The 16,962-nt window shown below is 39.6% G+C and overlaps 2 protein-coding genes across 3 annotated transcripts; one reads left to right on the plus strand and one right to left on the minus strand.

Moving 5' to 3' along the window:
- The first annotated feature begins 1,419 nt into the window (after positions 1-1,419).
- On the plus strand, positions 1,420-3,006 carry MAD2 (DNA-binding HORMA family protein). Its single transcript, XM_089165463.1, has 7 exons — positions 1,420-1,740; positions 1,846-1,861; positions 1,971-2,101; positions 2,229-2,349; positions 2,462-2,565; positions 2,656-2,777; positions 2,858-3,006. Exons 1-7 carry the CDS (start codon positions 1,668-1,670, stop codon positions 2,909-2,911), a joined length of 621 nt encoding a protein of 206 aa, XP_089021589.1. The 5' UTR covers positions 1,420-1,667; the 3' UTR covers positions 2,912-3,006.
- Positions 3,007-3,027: 21 nt separating this feature from the next.
- On the minus strand, positions 3,028-16,747 carry LOC149006409 (trihelix transcription factor GT-1-like). Of its 2 annotated transcripts, none has more exons than XM_089165465.1 (5): positions 15,812-16,747; positions 12,765-12,803; positions 4,875-5,003; positions 4,036-4,263; positions 3,028-3,766 (listed from the first exon to the last, which is right to left on the minus strand). In XM_089165465.1, exons 1-5 carry the CDS (start codon positions 16,356-16,358, stop codon positions 3,543-3,545), a joined length of 1,167 nt encoding a protein of 388 aa, XP_089021591.1. In that variant the 5' UTR covers positions 16,359-16,747; the 3' UTR covers positions 3,028-3,542. The 2 variants fall into 2 exon arrangements, with proteins under 2 accessions (XP_089021591.1, XP_089021590.1); XM_089165464.1 differs by having other exon boundaries at positions 12,750-12,803.
- Between the last annotated feature and the right edge of the window lie 215 nt (positions 16,748-16,962).

A 16,962-nucleotide genomic window follows, 5' to 3' on the forward strand; every position in this document is an offset into this window, starting at 1 on the left:
AGGATATGGAAAAAGTGCCGTCCTCTACTCCAATTTGAACTAAAAAAAAATGAATATTTAAATTCACTGGCAAACGTATGCTTATGAGTTCTGAGTGTGTTTATCAACTACTCTCTCGAGTGCTTATTGTAAAGAGTTTTGCTTCGATTCTACACAATTACTGTGCAACAAGACCCTCCTGTGGTCGTTCGATGGTCTCTATGTGGTCGAGTTTAAGTTTCGACGTAATTTAACGAGCGATGAGATTTAAACCCCAATCATGTAGCAGCCATCCAATAGACACAAAACGACGGGACAGAAGCAAATTGCTAGTGGATGAGTAGTTTCTTATTCATTGTTAGAAGAAAGAAAATTAAATTTTATTTGTAGTCAAGTAATGCATTGAATGTGGATGTCTGTCTTCACCACTTGTAGGTTCATTATAGTTTTGTCCACGGTCTCTTGGATTATTCAGTGCAACCAAAAAGAATGTTTTTCAAATTATGGACCCCGGCCCCAAGCTCCTATTGAACATTTTGGGCAGCTTCGTGACTATGATGGTCTAATATCACCACAACTTCCATCTTCTTGAATTTGGATCCTTCACCCCTGATACAAAAATCCATGCTCTTTTTATAGGTTTCTTCCACACATTAGGAGAGGGTCCATTGTGGCTGCGGGACACATTTTGATTTTTCTTGTTAGGATTTAGAGTACGCCATTCTCTTAATAGGTGGTAAAGAGATGTAAGAGGAGTACAAATTTCTATCATGATGAATAGAAGAACCCCGGTCTGGATCACCTCTCCGTTGAAGGAGCATATATTGCACAATAGGGGTGAGATTCACGTCTGAATATTGATAAAATAATCCGAGGGTGTGGGCTCCACAAGAGTCTACTTCTGTTTTGTGGTTGGGAAGCATCAGGGGGAGTGCTACCCCAATGCCCAATGGGAAGGTGATCCAGACTTGAGGCTACCTTGGTTTTCCAATTTTAAAACCAATAGGAAAAGAGTGTGGATCATCTCCCTTGACGGGGCACAAAGCGTGCTCTCCCAACGGCATTACAATCACAAATTATGTGGGACCTACAAGTGTAAAATAATAAAATATTTAAAAAAAATAATTCTATCACCCTAACCCTGTGAGCCCCCAGTAATTTGTGGTCAATCCGTCTGAGAGTCGATGCGAACTCTTGAGAAAAGTCAATCTCAAAATTGGCCTGGCCAATTTTAATCACTTCTCCAACCACGGAAGACAAAAACTCAGGCTCATTTAAATGGGCCTTGGGCCTTAAGTTGGATTCTGGAAATTTCTTGAGGAATTTGGGAAAACTCTTTTCTTTTCTCGAGAAAAGGGAAGTGGAGCCCCAGTTGTTATCATTTGGATGTTAGTGGAGAATTCAAAATTTATACCGTTGTGAGTGGAACAGATAAGGAAGAAACTAGCCGTTATTCCGAACGCTCCTCTATCTCGCTCGAAGCCTAAAACCCTACACAAGGTCTCTCTACATTTTCAAACATTTGGTCTTCCCATTTTATCTTCTTCTCAGATTTGCTAATAACAAAGATACCAATCCATTTTCTTCTGCGATCGCTCTTTGGAAAACCGAAGTAAGCTCTTCGATTCTCTCTCTCGATTCTCTCTCTCTGACGATTTATCTGTTCCTCTTGTTCTTGAAAGATATCTATGGCTTCGAGAACCGCCACCAAAGACATCATCACTCTCCGTGGTTCCGCTGCTATCGTCAGCGAGTTCTTCTGTAATTTTCTCATTCCCATTTCTCCTTTTGTTTTGACTTTTTCTTGATATTATTATCCTTGGCTTTCACTGATTTCCGAAACCCTTCGCTTTACTTTATCAACAGGTTATGCTGCAAACAGGTAAGAGAAATCGATAATAATCTTCTTCCACTTTCATTGTATGCAAAATTTAGGTTTTGTAATTGCATCGATCCTGATGAAACCAACTTCCGATTGAAACTAATCGCAGTATTCTGTACAACCGAGGAGTTTATCCGGAAGAAAGTTTCAGTAGGGTAAAGAAATACGGGCTCTCAATGCTGCTAACTGAAGACGAAGGTGTCAAATCCTTCCTGACCAACATAACCGCTCAGCTATCAGGTATATTGTTCTCTGTTTATGCTTGTTTTACAATTTACCATCTTCAGATCTAGTTTCTGACATTGAAGAGTTTCATTTCATTGTTTAATTTTTTTTTTCTTTTCGTGGTTGTGGTCTGGGGATAAAGAATGGCTAGAAGGAGGGCAGTTGCAGAGAATTGTTCTGGTGATAATGAGCAAGGCCACTTCCGAAGTACTGGAGAGATGGAACTTCAGTATAGAGACAGACAAGGAAGTGGTTGAGAAAGGGTTAGTTGATTTCCTTTTCCAAATTACTAAACTAAAGAGTTCTAGTATTTTCCCCCTTTTATCCCAGGGTGACGATTTTTTCCTCTTCTTTGATTTAAAATTTGAATCACAGGGTTTCTAAGGAAAAAAGTGACAAAGAGATAATGAGAGAGATTCAAGCCATTATGAGACAGATAGCCTCCTGCATTACTTACTTACCATGCCTCGATGAACCTCGTAATTCTGACTGTTTTCAAGTTTTCTTCTCCTGTAAATCTTTTCTTTGATTGAATATCACTTGATCCATCTATCTGCCTTGCATTTCAGGTGTTTTTGATGTTTTAGCATACACAGATAAAGAAGTAGCAGTCCCATTTACCTGGATTGAGAGCGACCCCAAGTTGATCAACAACCCTCAGATGGTGAAATTGCATTCTTTCGATACCAAGGTGAAGTGTTCTATTGATGCTCTTCCTTTGATAAACCCCCACAGTTCACATTCTAACCTTGGATTATATTATCTATGCAGATACACAAGGTTGATACTCTTGTCTCTTACAAAAACGATGAATGGGACGAATGATACTCGAGTTTGCATTTGTTTTTACTCAAAATTTGTGTCACTGGGGGAGGATTGATGTGTACGAGTGAGAGTTCTGTGTGAATGAATCATTCACATATCGGATGAGAATTCCTAGTAGGAATTCTCTTGCTTTGTGTATTTCAGAAAAGCATTAAGGAAATGAAAATCCCTGCGAGCTTGTTCCAATGTTCTTTTTAGTCTATTTTTTGTTTTGGATGTCTTTTCAGATCCTTGGTTAAGAATTTAAGATTCTGTTCAGTGAAATCACAGGCCATGCAAGATTAAAAAGATTAAACCAAAAAAATCGTCGATTTTATGCAAGACTCAACTTTTACCTCTCGTTAATGAATTAATATGCAGAACAACAGAGCAGGCACTCAAGCAACCACTAAAACGAGAAATTAACATTATGCATTTGCAAGAAAGTTCAGAGAAAAGGTTACCCTGAGAATTTTGCCTTTCTTTTTCTTCTAATTTTTGTACTCTTATCCTCCTCTAACATTCCATGAGATTGCTATATACAATTGGCAATCCTGTCACATATAGGAAAATTCAAGTGAAGCAAACCTCACCCAGAGCCTCAATTAGGTATAAGAAGCTCCTGAAAATTTCATCATTCCTCACAACTCCCTTATTCGCTAAGCAATCTTACACCCTGGTAAATTGAACCGGGACGGAGATCATCTAAAGTATCAACGGTTCTGAAAAGATTCAACTCTCTTAGACCCATCCAACCACGGCGGCTAAGGAAATCACGAAAATCATCTTCCGTGTAGAGTGTCTTCTCTTCAGTGCGAACAGGTATGCCAGGTATGCGATCAGATTCATCATAGAGACAGACTTTTATTGTCAATCCTACAGAAACAAAACTTGAAGTTAGTAACTACAGAAGTTAATTCTGATTTCTTTATGACAAAAGTTTTCACACACACACACACACGCATGATGGTGCACAACCACATTAATGCAGTCAGATTGGCAGCAAAATGCCCATCATTATTAACATGAACACAGCTGCTCCACCTATTTTTTGATGGAATGGATGGGTGAATCTTCTGTGTACAAAATACCTTCCCCTTTCTTTATCAAGCAAATCCCATATCAAATTAACATTTTAAGCTTACCCTCGTCAAGATGAAGAGTGTAATTCCCCAATGGCATGTCCCTGTCAAGGCTCCGAACAACTTCATCTTCATCTTCCAGCCAAAATGCCCTCTTGGTTCTTAAACCAAAAGCAGACTTTATTGCCTCTTTGATTGCATCAGCAGTACCATCAATTCCAATCCTCCTACTGTATTCCCCCCACTTGACTGAGATCACCCTTCCACCATAAGAAGAGTTGCCTTCCCCACCTGCGAAATTTATGTGTCAAATCAATTGGACTTCATGCTAAGGTAGATTACTCTGGAAGCAATCACCTGGTTCAGGTTGCCCAAACAAAAAAAAAAATTCTTTAAGCAGATGTATAACATAGACAATTCACGTAGTATATTCAGATTATGTGAACAATTTTCTTTTCCTCTCTCTTTATTTATTTATTTTTTTTTTTTTTGGGGGGGGGGGGGGTGTTGTTTAGGGTTGAGGAGCTGATTAACGAATCATGGTCCATTTCATCTTACTTCATATAAGTAGAGCCACCAATTGAAGCAAAATTCAAGAAAAACTTGGGACCAGTCGGGTGTTTTTTAACACCAAGACTTAAGCCTAAAGTTGTCAAGATGTATTATAATAGCTTAGTCTGGCATCAAAAGGCAATTCAGAAACATTTATGGGTTCAAATTTTTGTGACCAAGAAATTTTCTGGAGGAGAACTGTGCACTGAGTGGGAAAATTCTGCTAGGAAGCATATATAACTGAAATTCATCAAACAGAAATATAGCTTAATTACAGCATATGGTTCCTTCCATAAACAAACCAAGCAAAACTGTTCACTCAATCTTGCATTGAACTTGCAAAACTTTACCATTTCCAGGAGTCTCCCGCCAATTCCACGGGGGAATTCCACCATCTCCTGCATCAGCTGCTGTAATGGCAAGAGGGTGTCCATCATGATCCAAACGTCTTTCAAGATTGAGGGTTGACCTTCCATTACCTTTATTCAATCAATTAAAGTACATGTTAACAACTTAGAAAAAATACCAAACAAACAGAAAATTAGTCAAAAAAAGTAGGTGGGATTGGGTGAGTCTTCATTAGAAAAGGTGAAGGTATACACGTCACTGAAAGACTTTTTGGTTTATACATTTTGTATGAATTGAAATGAAGTAGAGTACAATCCCATAAGGAATTCACTGCTTGTTATGTGCAGTTCACCAGAATAATGTTCATGGGGAGAATGGACTCGTTTTTCATCAATTAATTGTTTTCAGGAAAGGGCAACTGTTTCCTGGAACGACAGCCAAGGATTACATCTAGCAGTGTCTTAGATGCATGTCACGACATTAGATAAAGACTAAATTTTGTGGGTAGGCATCAGAGGACCCAAACCATGTGTCAAATCAACCCAACTTGAGCTGTCGGGCAGAATAATATCTGAAAACCCATGAGGATAGAAGTTCTTTCTGTAAATAATTTGGAATAGGATCACAAAAACCTTCTTATTTTAAAGAAGATTGTGCAATCAAGGTTTCTAATTGGGTCAATTTTGCCTCAAAAGACTTTATTTTGGCCAGTCTAAGGTTTTATGGACCTTAGGCTTCTTATTTTTGGGTTTATTGATGTAGGTACCTAAAAATAAGCCAAAAGGATAACGATAGTACACAAGCATAGTAGTTATGCCAAGTGTTCTATAATAGTTATATCAAGTGCTCTTTTAGACTAGGATGCTTAATAGCTAGTAGAATTAAATTAGGAATTTATTTACTTTAATCAGTATTTTAGACTAACAAGGAGCTCTCCTGTGAGTCAGTTAGGAATAACCCCCCCCCCGGGCCACCCACATCCCCCCCCCCCACCCAAAAAAAAAAAATTCATGTAGATATGATCTGAATAATGAAATGCAATTTTTTAAGAGTATTGGCGCTGTTATGCAATGCATACAGGACTTACAATTGTATCCCAGATCAGAATTCTTCTCTTCTCTCTTCTTCCTTTCAAGAAGATTGATCTTGGCTCACTTCCCCCTCCTATCCATCTGATTTCTTTCCTCAACAATGCAATTGCTACTTATCTCGGTCCTGATGATTTGATTATGGGGCCTGTTTCCATCTGAAATCCCTAATCTGGATTTTTGAATCTCATCATAAGTCGTATGTTGATATGTAGGGAATGCAGCTAATGTCTCCATTGAACTGATCCTTGGGCTGCTTGCATTAAAACTCTACCAGGGATTAGTGCCTCATACTCAGATAGGGTGAGTGATCTTATTACCCATGGTAAATGGGATTTAACTATTATACATTTTCTTTTTCCATATTCCATTACCTTGCAATCATAACAAGACAAATGAATTTGTCTTTTAAATAGGATCTGTAATTTTTAATACAAAGTGTTGCAAAATATATTACAAGCATTGGCTTGCAAACTGCTGTCAAGGATAGTAGTTATGGAATTTGATTTGCTGTTTACCACTTCATCCAGAATTTAAAATATTTTAAGGAAGATATTACCAAGAGTCTATATATTTAGGTAAGTTCATTGTGGGAGATCTCATGAGATGTCTCGTTTTGTGGTTAACTGAGACAAGATGAAAGTCGAGTTCTGCGAAATGGGACATCTCACTTGAGATCTCACCATATCTCACTATATCTCTCTATATATCACCATATCTCACCCCATATCTAAGCCATTTCTCGCTAGAACTCACATTTTTTGCCAGATTTTTTGCGGATTTCAGTTGAATTTTCACTTGCAACTACTCTTAGCACATCAACACCATCAAAGGAAGATCAATCATTCTCTGTTTGTCTTATGACCTTATGAGTTAATGACTTATATGGAACTTCTAATGGGTTATAGAATTTTATTAATCTATACTCGAGAGTCGAGATTGTGATACTCATATAGTCGCATGTATGGAATTTTGATGACATTTAAGTTATTTAATGCATTTGATACACTTGCTTTTCATTTATATGCCTTAAAGATTCTATATTACATGTTGTATAACCTTGCATTTCTCAATCCTCCAGCATTTCAATTTCACACTATGGGTAGACTTAGAAATCATACTTAGACTTGTCTTCTCACAAATCTAAGGCCACTGGTGTGTTCAAAAGGCCTTAAATAGGCTATATACCCAGTTTCAGCCCAACTGCCTAAAACCCACAAAAATGGGCCACCGAGTTGATGCCAAAAAAATCACACATCTCGACCGATATCTCACCATCTCGGTCGAGATCTCGGTTTTCCAGATCTTGCTCGAGAGCTAGATCTTCTACCATGGGTAAGTAAGGAAAGTTTTGATCTGTATTTTAGGTTGCAGCCTAGGTAATAAATGAGAATCTGATTGGGCAGTGGTTACTTTGGACCTTTGAGTTGAACATATTATCAGCGCTGATGTTTTCCACTGGTATCAGGATTTGGTAGTGCTCATATGCTCCCAAAATTTCAGACCCAGAATGCTCTCTTGGTCATTATTACGACCTATAATTTACTTTGGACTGAGAAGAATCAAGTTGTTTCTAACATCATAAGCCTCACTCAACTAACTTACTGAAGTTTATTTTGTATTATGTATATAGCTCCAGATTTCTTACTCTGGAATCAGGTACCTCCCAATCTCTCTGGGGTGGTTATTCTAGTAGGCTTTCCTTCAGTCCTTCTGTGGTGGTGCCCAAGGATATCGAGTGTGGATCGTCCATCATTGTGTGTCATGGCAGTTAAGACCAATAGACATGACTACTGGGATAGGCTTCATCTTGGTTCTCAGTGCAACATCGGTTGAAGCTTTTATGAATGATTATTTTGCAAGGAGTGCACAATGCGCAGATCAGAGAAATTCTAAAAGGGACTACAAGAAAACAGAAGACACGAATGTGAGTTATGTGAACCAGGTCCAGGGCCGAAACAGGGCCTAGGGTAGCTTCCCCAAACCCTACGGCCCTCCAGTACCAGCCTGGGTATTTTGGTAATTTTGCACTATTTCAATTTAGTCAACTTAGGGTTTAGTCGGGTCCAGTATGTTTTATTTCTGAATTTGAGTCATTATTGGTTAAGTTATTGAAACATCTTTGTTAGGTCAAGATTCCTAAGTTGTAAAGGAGTCTTATACTTTTGTTCTACTTCTTGCAAGGATTCCATATCTACTCTTAGATTTCAATTTGAACTCTTCTAAAGTGAAATATGAAAGAATCCTTGCGCGAGTAAGAGTCCTCAGTCAATTCAATTTGTTGTCTAAATTAGAGTCCCAGTGTGAATTCCTTCTAAAGGCTGTAAATAAGCCTCACTATAATATAATACTTAAAGAGTACATGATTGATAAAATTGATTGAGAATTGAATGAGCATATTGTTGAAGTCATGGGTTCCCCAAGGGGGAAGGTCCAGTAGTCTAGAGAGAAAGAAAACTTGCAGAATTTGAAAGAACCTTGAATCCTTAGCTCTCCAACTACTAAGCCCCCACCCAACCCTAGCCCCTTTCCTCTTCTTCCTCTCATATGAAGCCCTCCCCCACCCCTTCCATACCCTAATTCTGCACACCAATCCCCTTTTCCCCATCGCAATGCATCCCCAACACCTTCCCAACTCTGCAGCAACCCCTACTCCCTTCCGCCATTCCTATTTCATTAACACCCCCCCCCCCCCCCCTTCTTTTCACCAGCCCCAGTATAACTTTCCAGCCCCTCTCTTCTTACCTGTGGCAGCATAAGAAATCAATTAACTTAAGAACCAGAATTTACCTAAACTCTCAAACCCTAGAATTCCCTAACCCTTACCTAATCCCAACTCCTTTAAGAATCAAGTTTGCTTCTATCTCCCCTACCTTCGATTCCCCCTTTCGAGCCTTTTCCCTATTCTTAAAAGCCCTGAAAACCCTAGTTGCAGTCACTTCAGTCGAAACCCAGGAACCTAAGCCTAATCTCAACCAAACTCTCAAACCACTTACTCAAACCCTAAACCCTTTTAGGATAATTGACACACGACCTAACCCTAGCCCTAATCTAAACCCTAGAAACCTTAGATTCTTAAAACCCTATTTCCCAAAACCCTAGACTTGAACTTAATTCTGAAACAAAAATAACAGCAAGGTTTCAGACTTGGTTCATTAAACCCTAGCCAAAACTAAGCTTAACCCTTTCCCAATCCTATAACCACCTAGCCAACGTGTGTCCTTCAACTGTAGGGTGATCTATGCCCTAATTGACTGCTGATTCTCTTAGAAGAGAAACCAGTGGGTGGACCTAGATTTAGGGCATTTCTTCAATCAATCATACCCTAGATCCTGGTTCACATCAAAGAGTCTCTTGATTTAGCACCTGGCACTAATCTCGAGATGGCTTTGGGCAGTAGATTGAGTCCATATGGGACTCCTTTTGTGGAGTTTTATTTCAATTTAATTCTCTTTATTAACTCTATAAATAAAGCTGCTATTCCTTGGAGTTCCTCACAAAAAGAGTGAGGTCTCCCATATCCTTCTCTCAAATTCTCTTCTTCTCTCTCTTGATCCCTCTTATTTCTCTGTTCTTCTGATAAGAAACACAAACAATTAAATCAAAGTTAGGAGATGCCTGCATCAAAAGGTTCTATTTTGAACACATGAACTACTTTAAAATGCCATTCCTAGATGTTACTGGAGAATAGCTTGCAGAAGGTGTGTTTCTAATAGCTGGAGCTGGGCTGTTAGCATAGATAGTCAATTTTTCCATAGCAATCCATGTGGACAAGAAGAAAGCACACAGCTTAAGCTGAGGGGACTCATATAATATGCTATAAACCAACTTTTTCACTGCTAGATCATATTAACCTGGAGCTACCCCATTTGATCAGGACCATGGGTAGCAAGAGATGGCATAAATGCAACTTTTGGGCTCATCGTGGTTCACCACATACTCCAGCAGTATAGCCAAACAGAGGTTCATATCTGTAAGGTGTGGTCAGAATATTAGGTAATAGGTAAGCAGGTATAAATCACAGCTTAAATATTCTTGATCTATTCCATATATTAACTTGCTCTAGATACCAAAATTAATATTCAATGTGGTAGAACCATCTTTCTAAATGATAAATATCATCCCTAACCTGGCAGATGAAAGGATGCCTGTTTCAATCGTTTCCATTCTCACTTTTCTAGAGGGAGGGTCGAATCCAGAATGGCTGACTCGCCAATAAAGCTAGTAAGGAAAGTGATGAGGACATCATTCCCATGGGGCAACATTTTCAAGTTAATCGGTGATGCCGGTGTAAAGATCAACCTACCACAGCAGCTGTGGATCGACAACGAGTTTAGAGGCTACTGGATTGCCAGATTCCATTGGTTCAACAAGGAGCACCACTGCCCATAGGCAGCTCAGTTTTTATGTTTTGGTTTAGTTTGGTTCTTTGTTGAGGCGTAAATGAATTATTGAGTTTTAACTTGGTTCAATTTTTAATTCTATTTGGGTTATCTAATGTAATCGGGTATTGTTTTGCCCTAGTGTTAGAACAACAGAAGTAAGTGTATGTAGGTTTCTTTTTTTCCGGGGGGGGGGGGTGTGGAGTTTCCGTCTTGACCCTAGTGTTAGAACAATAGTAGTAAGGGTATGTAGGTTTCTTTTCTTTTCTTCTTCTTCTTCTTCTTTTCCTCTTTTTTTTTTTTTGGGGGGGGGGATTTTGAATATTAGGGTTTTGAATTTCAATTCACCCCCCCATAAAGCGATGTACCCACACTCAGTTTTCATATAATAAATGGATTATGTAATTGAATGATATCAGAAAATTTCTTGCGCAAGTGTCTCTCTCTCCTCTCTCACGGTAAGTTTGTTTCTGCCTTTTTCTCTCTTCTTTTTGCATGAACAGGTCCATTATCCCTCCCCTTTTCTGGCTGGCAGTTAATATTGCCTCCCTGTCTTCTTTTCTTTTCTTCTCTCCTCTCTTTTTCTGTATGGCAGTCCTTGCTGCCATTTTTTTTTCTTCATTTCTTCTCCCTGTCGACGGCTCTGCTGTCGCCTCTTCTTTCTTCTGTTCCCTTCCCCATTTTCCAGCAGGAGTCCTCCTCTTGCTTTCTTTATAGTAACACCCTGCTGCATTCCCCCCCCCCCTTCTTCTTGCTTCCTGTTCGCGCTCGGCTGCCCTTCTCTCTTCTTTTTTCTGTCTTCCTTTTTCTGTTCTCTTCTCACGCTCCCTCCCTTGTTCTTTTCTTTTCTCCCCCCCCTCTTTCTTTTTCACTCATTCTTCTAACTGCTGTTTTGCAGCCATATCCAGACCAGGAGGTATTTTCTTCCACTATTTCTCCCACATGCTGCTGTTTAAAATATTTGTTTTTCTTCTACCTTAAACCAGCTCACACATCCCCTCTTGCATTAGGTTTATTTGCTCATTTTTATTGTTCGTTGTAGAATCTCTGGACTACAACAGCAAGTAATTTTGAGGAATTTTTTTATAAGTATGCACTCGCTTAGGTGTTATATTGCCATGATCCCCATCCCATGTTTCCCTACTTAGTCTTGTCTAGTCTTGCTTAGTTTTAGACTATTGTTGATCTTTACTTTGTTATTTAGTCTCATCCGTATGTTAAATCATCTATTAGCCGCTAATCCCTTCCCTTTGTTTGCCATCTTCCCATTAGAATTGGCGCTACCTAAGATGACTTATAACCAGCCCTTGCAGGTCCCCTGGTTCTTAGGGTCCCCCCAGCATCAGAAGGCATTTCCTGTGGGTATTTTTTTGGCTACACGCCCGCCCAGTACCTGAGAGGGATGATTTGCCAAATTGACAGTGATTCATATATGAAAGAGTGAATTACACACCATTAGTAACGTCATAAAAGGCAAAAATGGAGGCTGAGGTGTGAAGAGAAGGGATTCTGGAATCCTCACATTGGGATGAGAGAGAAGGTTGATTTTTTACTCAAGTTCTAGAATGGATCTTAATAAAAAATACACCGGTGTTGATGCAACAGGTGATGCTTTCCATGTAAGCTGGCACTCCTCTATGCCCAATCCCAGGGGAAAAACCTAGGATCCTACTGTATAGCCTTGAAACAAATTCCCTTCAGTTAGTGAAGCTAAGCTACCGTAACAGCCGTTGGCTGTAGGGAGTTGAGTAATCAGTGAACTGGACCAGAGAGGACAAGTGAGTGAACTCAAGAGAGTGTAGATTGAGCAAATTCTGCTCCACTTTTTTCCATTGCAGTTCACTTACCCTTGCTTTGAAAATGATGAATATCAAATCTGGAAGGCTGCTGGTACCATGGGCTCGATGAGTCGACCAATTCCTCTACCCAATTTCTTGCCTTTCTGTCGTCAACTATTCCTTCCTACCAAAGATGGTGAGCCCCCTTGCCTTGCTTTTGATGCCAGTAAACAAAGGAGTGAAGAATAATGGAAGCCCTTATGTCCACCCTGTAATTTCCGTTGCGCTAAATGCCCTAGGCAGAGAGGCTATATTCTCAGATAGCACAGCCTTCCCCCAAAGCTAGCAAGGTGACTCCTTCTATCAAATCAGTACAAGTTCTGCAGGTTAACTCAGTATTTTCTGGTGCCTTGCTGTCAGCTACTAAGGCTAGGACTACTAAACTTAGGTGGTATGTGGCTAATGTTCACCCTTTGATATGCTCTACAATTTTAGTTATTCTCTGGTTATCCAAAAAATAATTATAGTAATTAACCTTATGTAGAATTATTCCATCCTCAGTTGCCACAGTCAAACACTAAGCTACATTACATACAAAAGAATCCTGAATTGACTATTTCAAAACTCACCAAAAAAATATTTACCTTCAACAGAAACAAATGGAATATTGGCATCTTCAAGACCTATGCAAAAACAGTGAGGTGGTAGTCAGAATACTATGTTGCTAATAGATTTTACTCTGCAGCAATTATATTGGCCTTAATCATTTACATATACATATGTGCATGTTTGTGTCAAAATAGGTGAATCACAATAAATAACCAAATGTAAGCTAATAGTGCAGCTCTAACAAAATCATTCAGAACTGTCAAAAAAAATACCAATAAAACATGTTAGCTACAATGTCTTGCAACATTCTATGGTGCTTTTCATGGAGCCCCGACCAAGAGCCACCCAATACCAAGAACTCCCAGCTACAGATGCAACAATCAAGGACAGGTGGGTTCAAAGAAGAAATAATCCAAGCTCAAAAGTGTTTTAATGCATAACAAAATTTATTGAGTAGGGAGCGAAATCTCCGTCGCTGGACCTCTAAATCCCGCTCTATTGACACTATTTGGAATGCTATTTACTTCGATGTATCCGCTAAAATTTCTGCTATCCCCATCCCCCCGGTGGTTGACTCCCCAAGGAATAGGCTCATTGTTGTTTCCTGGGGGCTCAACTCCCATCTTCACCCTTGATCCTGTCTTTTGGGGTCTTTCTCTGTATTTTGGTTTCCGTCTTTAATTGATTATTTATTCATCCAAAAAAAAAAATTTATTGAGTAGGGAAACGTTTTGCACATAAGATTAACTTGATAGCATGTCCATAATCCAATAAAATACCAAGTACCAAGACAAATTAGATTTCATTGTTTTGTACACAAAAGAAACATCGTAAGTTTTTTATGACATCCTTTTGCAACATTTCCTCTTCTGATTCTTCAATTCCTACATTCTTTTCCATATTTGGTGCTGTTTCCTCTAAACAATTAGAAACCACATACCCTAACACAATGCTGCATGTAAAAATGGAAATTTGATAGAATAACTGATGTGGGAGCATTTCAAATTTCAATTAATGATCCATTTTCTGTGAAAAATCAACACTATATTAGAGGAAACTGTGCAGAGTGGAATTACGTAAGCAACTTTTATTTTTGAATTCAAGTCATCATTTGGGCTATCTGCATCAGTCTTCTCCACGGCTATTTCTGGAAGGCTAAAACTTACCTTTTTTGCATGGCTTTGGTGTCATTTGAAAGCTAATTCTGCTTTTCCCATGAAGGATAACTGTGAGATGTGAACTGCAATGGAAAAGCCAAAATTCTCAAAAGGCACTAAGTGCGTTGAGAACAACCCCTAATAGCATGTTAATGTGGATCCACGGTTAAAGCCCTAATTGGGGTTGCTACCTGAGTAATAGATTTCAATTAACCAAGGCAGATGGGAATTTTGTCAATGATGGAAATCCAGAAGAAAGCAAAGGAATGAGATCCTGTAAGTGAGGGGAGCGCAAATTTGGAATCAAATATAAAATAAGAAATGGTGGATAATAAAGGGTAATAAAAGGATAAATTAGAGAAACTGAATAAAAGAGAAATTGAATGACAACCTTGAGGGTAATGCCATGCAATGTCTCATAACCCATGGCCAAATCCCCACTCTCCCATGTCAGGACAACAAAGTTGAATGGATCCAAATATTTTACTTGGCCTGGTAGTTGGATTCTCCCAATTCAAGGCAATAGCCTCTTGGGATTCTTGACCATTCATACTTCCAAATCGTCAATCATTCTGCTAATACATGGCTAGCAAATGATGCCCTTGAGATGTGATTAAATTGAATTTCATATGGAACCCACAATTAGCCCTAGTTTTGTTTGGTTGAACACAGCAAATTACAGATATACGAGTTGTGACTTGCATTGACAAGTTCGGGGACTACTCAGCAGGAAAAATCACTCCTTGCTTACTTTTGCTTAACAACTTGTGGCAACAGCTTGATATCTAACATCTGTTGTCCAGGTTGACCCTACTGATGCCTTTACATTTCAGGTTGAGCGTGTACTTAGACTTGCTTACTAGGATGAACCTGAAGTAGGATCAGATCCATACCCAGTTTTCAACCAAGATAAGTTCTACACCTTTCATGAGGCATATAATCTGCTTCAGTACAGAAATGCCATCCATCCCTTATGTTATTGACAACTACTCCCACTCAATGAGCTCTCTTGTTTTACTCCTCGACCTGATGTGACTAAACCAACTGCTCCAAGTAAAAAGCTGGTTAAGTGTGACTACTGAAGCCATCCCATGTCACACTAGAGAAACTTATCTGAACATAATTATCCCAAGGGAGGCTCATCAGATTCATGCGGTCGGTGATAGTGACAGCACTTCAATAACGACTCCTACTTCCTTGCCATTCTCTTCAGATCAATTAGTGCAGTTAGTGGCTCTCCAACACGTGATGGCTCAGATGGATTTAGTTGTTCGTCCTACAATACCTTCCACCTCAACTTCTCATCTTGCCCATCAAGGTCTATCCGTTGCTTCTTCTCAGTCTACTCCCTCTTGGCTTTTAGATTCTGGAGCCTTTCACCATAGGACTAGCTAAGACAGGTTAAGTACATCAGTTTCTGCCATTTCTGGTAAAGGCATTGTTTCCTGCTATGCTACCCTATCTCTCAAGACTGACCTTCATGTCCCTAACCTATTTCTTACACCTTTTAGTAAGTACAAAATGCTGTTTAGATATTAAACAGTTCTTTAGCAGCCATAATGAAAGGCCTTATGCAGTCAAGGATCATGTTAAGTGGTGCTCCGGTGGTTTAGCCAGAACTAAAATCTTTTTTGAATTCTTTGCTCTCTCTCTCCCTTTTTGTTCCAATTCACATTATCTTATAGGGTTTTGGTCTCCATTACTATGGACAGGTTTGTACTGATAACCTTTCATTCCTACCAAATATATGGACAGGTTTGTACTATATGCACGAATAAATTTATGCAAATATCTTACAAGAGCAGGCTAGTCAGCAACAATTCTCCAACCTATTTAGGAAAATAAAATGAACAAAGAGCATTCAAGAATACAGGAGGAGAAAACCAGTAACACTACTAAAGCAATCGGTAATTAAAACTCAGTACCTTTATCTGAGAATGGAATGTAAGAATCGACCTTGGAAGGTGTTGCACTTTTGTAAGAGGTGTTCTTACTTCTCTCCCTGAGCAGTTCCTCAAGTTCCTTGTAGTAAGACATCTTGGCTGAACCACTACCTCTATCTTGGTACTTCGCCTTCTTGAATTCTTTTAATAGGTTCCTCCATTTATCGGTGCACATCGTCGGAGATCGATCAAAACCCTTGTCCCTCATCTTAGACGAAATTTGCTCCCACAGATGCTTGTTGGACTTTGAAGTATTGAAAAGACTGTCCATTTCTCGCCGGAAACTGATAAGACTTCGTGTTTCCTCCTGAACCCAAGTCTCAGCTCGCTTCTTGGGTGCTTTCATCTCGTGCTCGTGGTCTTCCCCGCTGCTGTCGGCAAGAATCAGTTGTAGTTGTTGCTGCTGCGGCTGTGGCGGTGGCGGCGGCGGCGGCGGCTGCAAGCCCGCATTGTTAACGACTTCAATTATCATTTCTCTTCCCTCCTCCTTATAGAAGTCAATAGGACGAGGCTTCTCAGACAAGTACATGGCTTTTATCTAGAAGGCAATATAAAGAAGAACCCAACAAGGGAAATGAGACAAAGGCGGAAGGAGATACATGGGTTTTGTCGGTGAAAGGAAGGGATGAAGTAGAAACTCTCACAGACTGAAGTAGTAGTTCTGGGGAGACAAAGAACGCGATAGAAGAGAAAGAGGGAAGCGGGAATTATAGGGAAACAAAAAGCAAAGAAAACCAATTTCGAAGATTCCGAGATTGAAGCCGTTAATCATGAGAAATATAGAATTGGAAAAAAAAATTCCCTGAAATAGAAATTGAGCTTTGGTTAAGGATTCCTATTCTTAAGCAGGGAGAGACGGTGAGGAGAAAATTTTATTCACCGCAACAGCGAGGAAGAGAGGAGGAAGTGAGAGGAACAGTAGACGAAGGCGGAGTCGTTCACTTCAGAATCTCTGGTGTCTAACTTATCGTTTTGGCGTAGAATGTCGGATCGTATCATATCGGTATTCAAACTGATACGAGATCCGTAACGATGCAACTTGATTCGACCGACCGACAACCAAACAGAGCCTTAGGCCTAGTCTAAAAAAATTCTAGTGAGATGGATCCTGTCCCAAAACACCATCCGAGCCC

The sequence above is a fragment of the Hakea prostrata genome, chromosome 8 (assembly GCF_041222555.1).
Source record: "Hakea prostrata isolate BN-2017 chromosome 8, UWA_Hpros_2, whole genome shotgun sequence".
Taxonomy (NCBI): Eukaryota; Viridiplantae; Streptophyta; class Magnoliopsida; order Proteales; family Proteaceae; genus Hakea; species Hakea prostrata.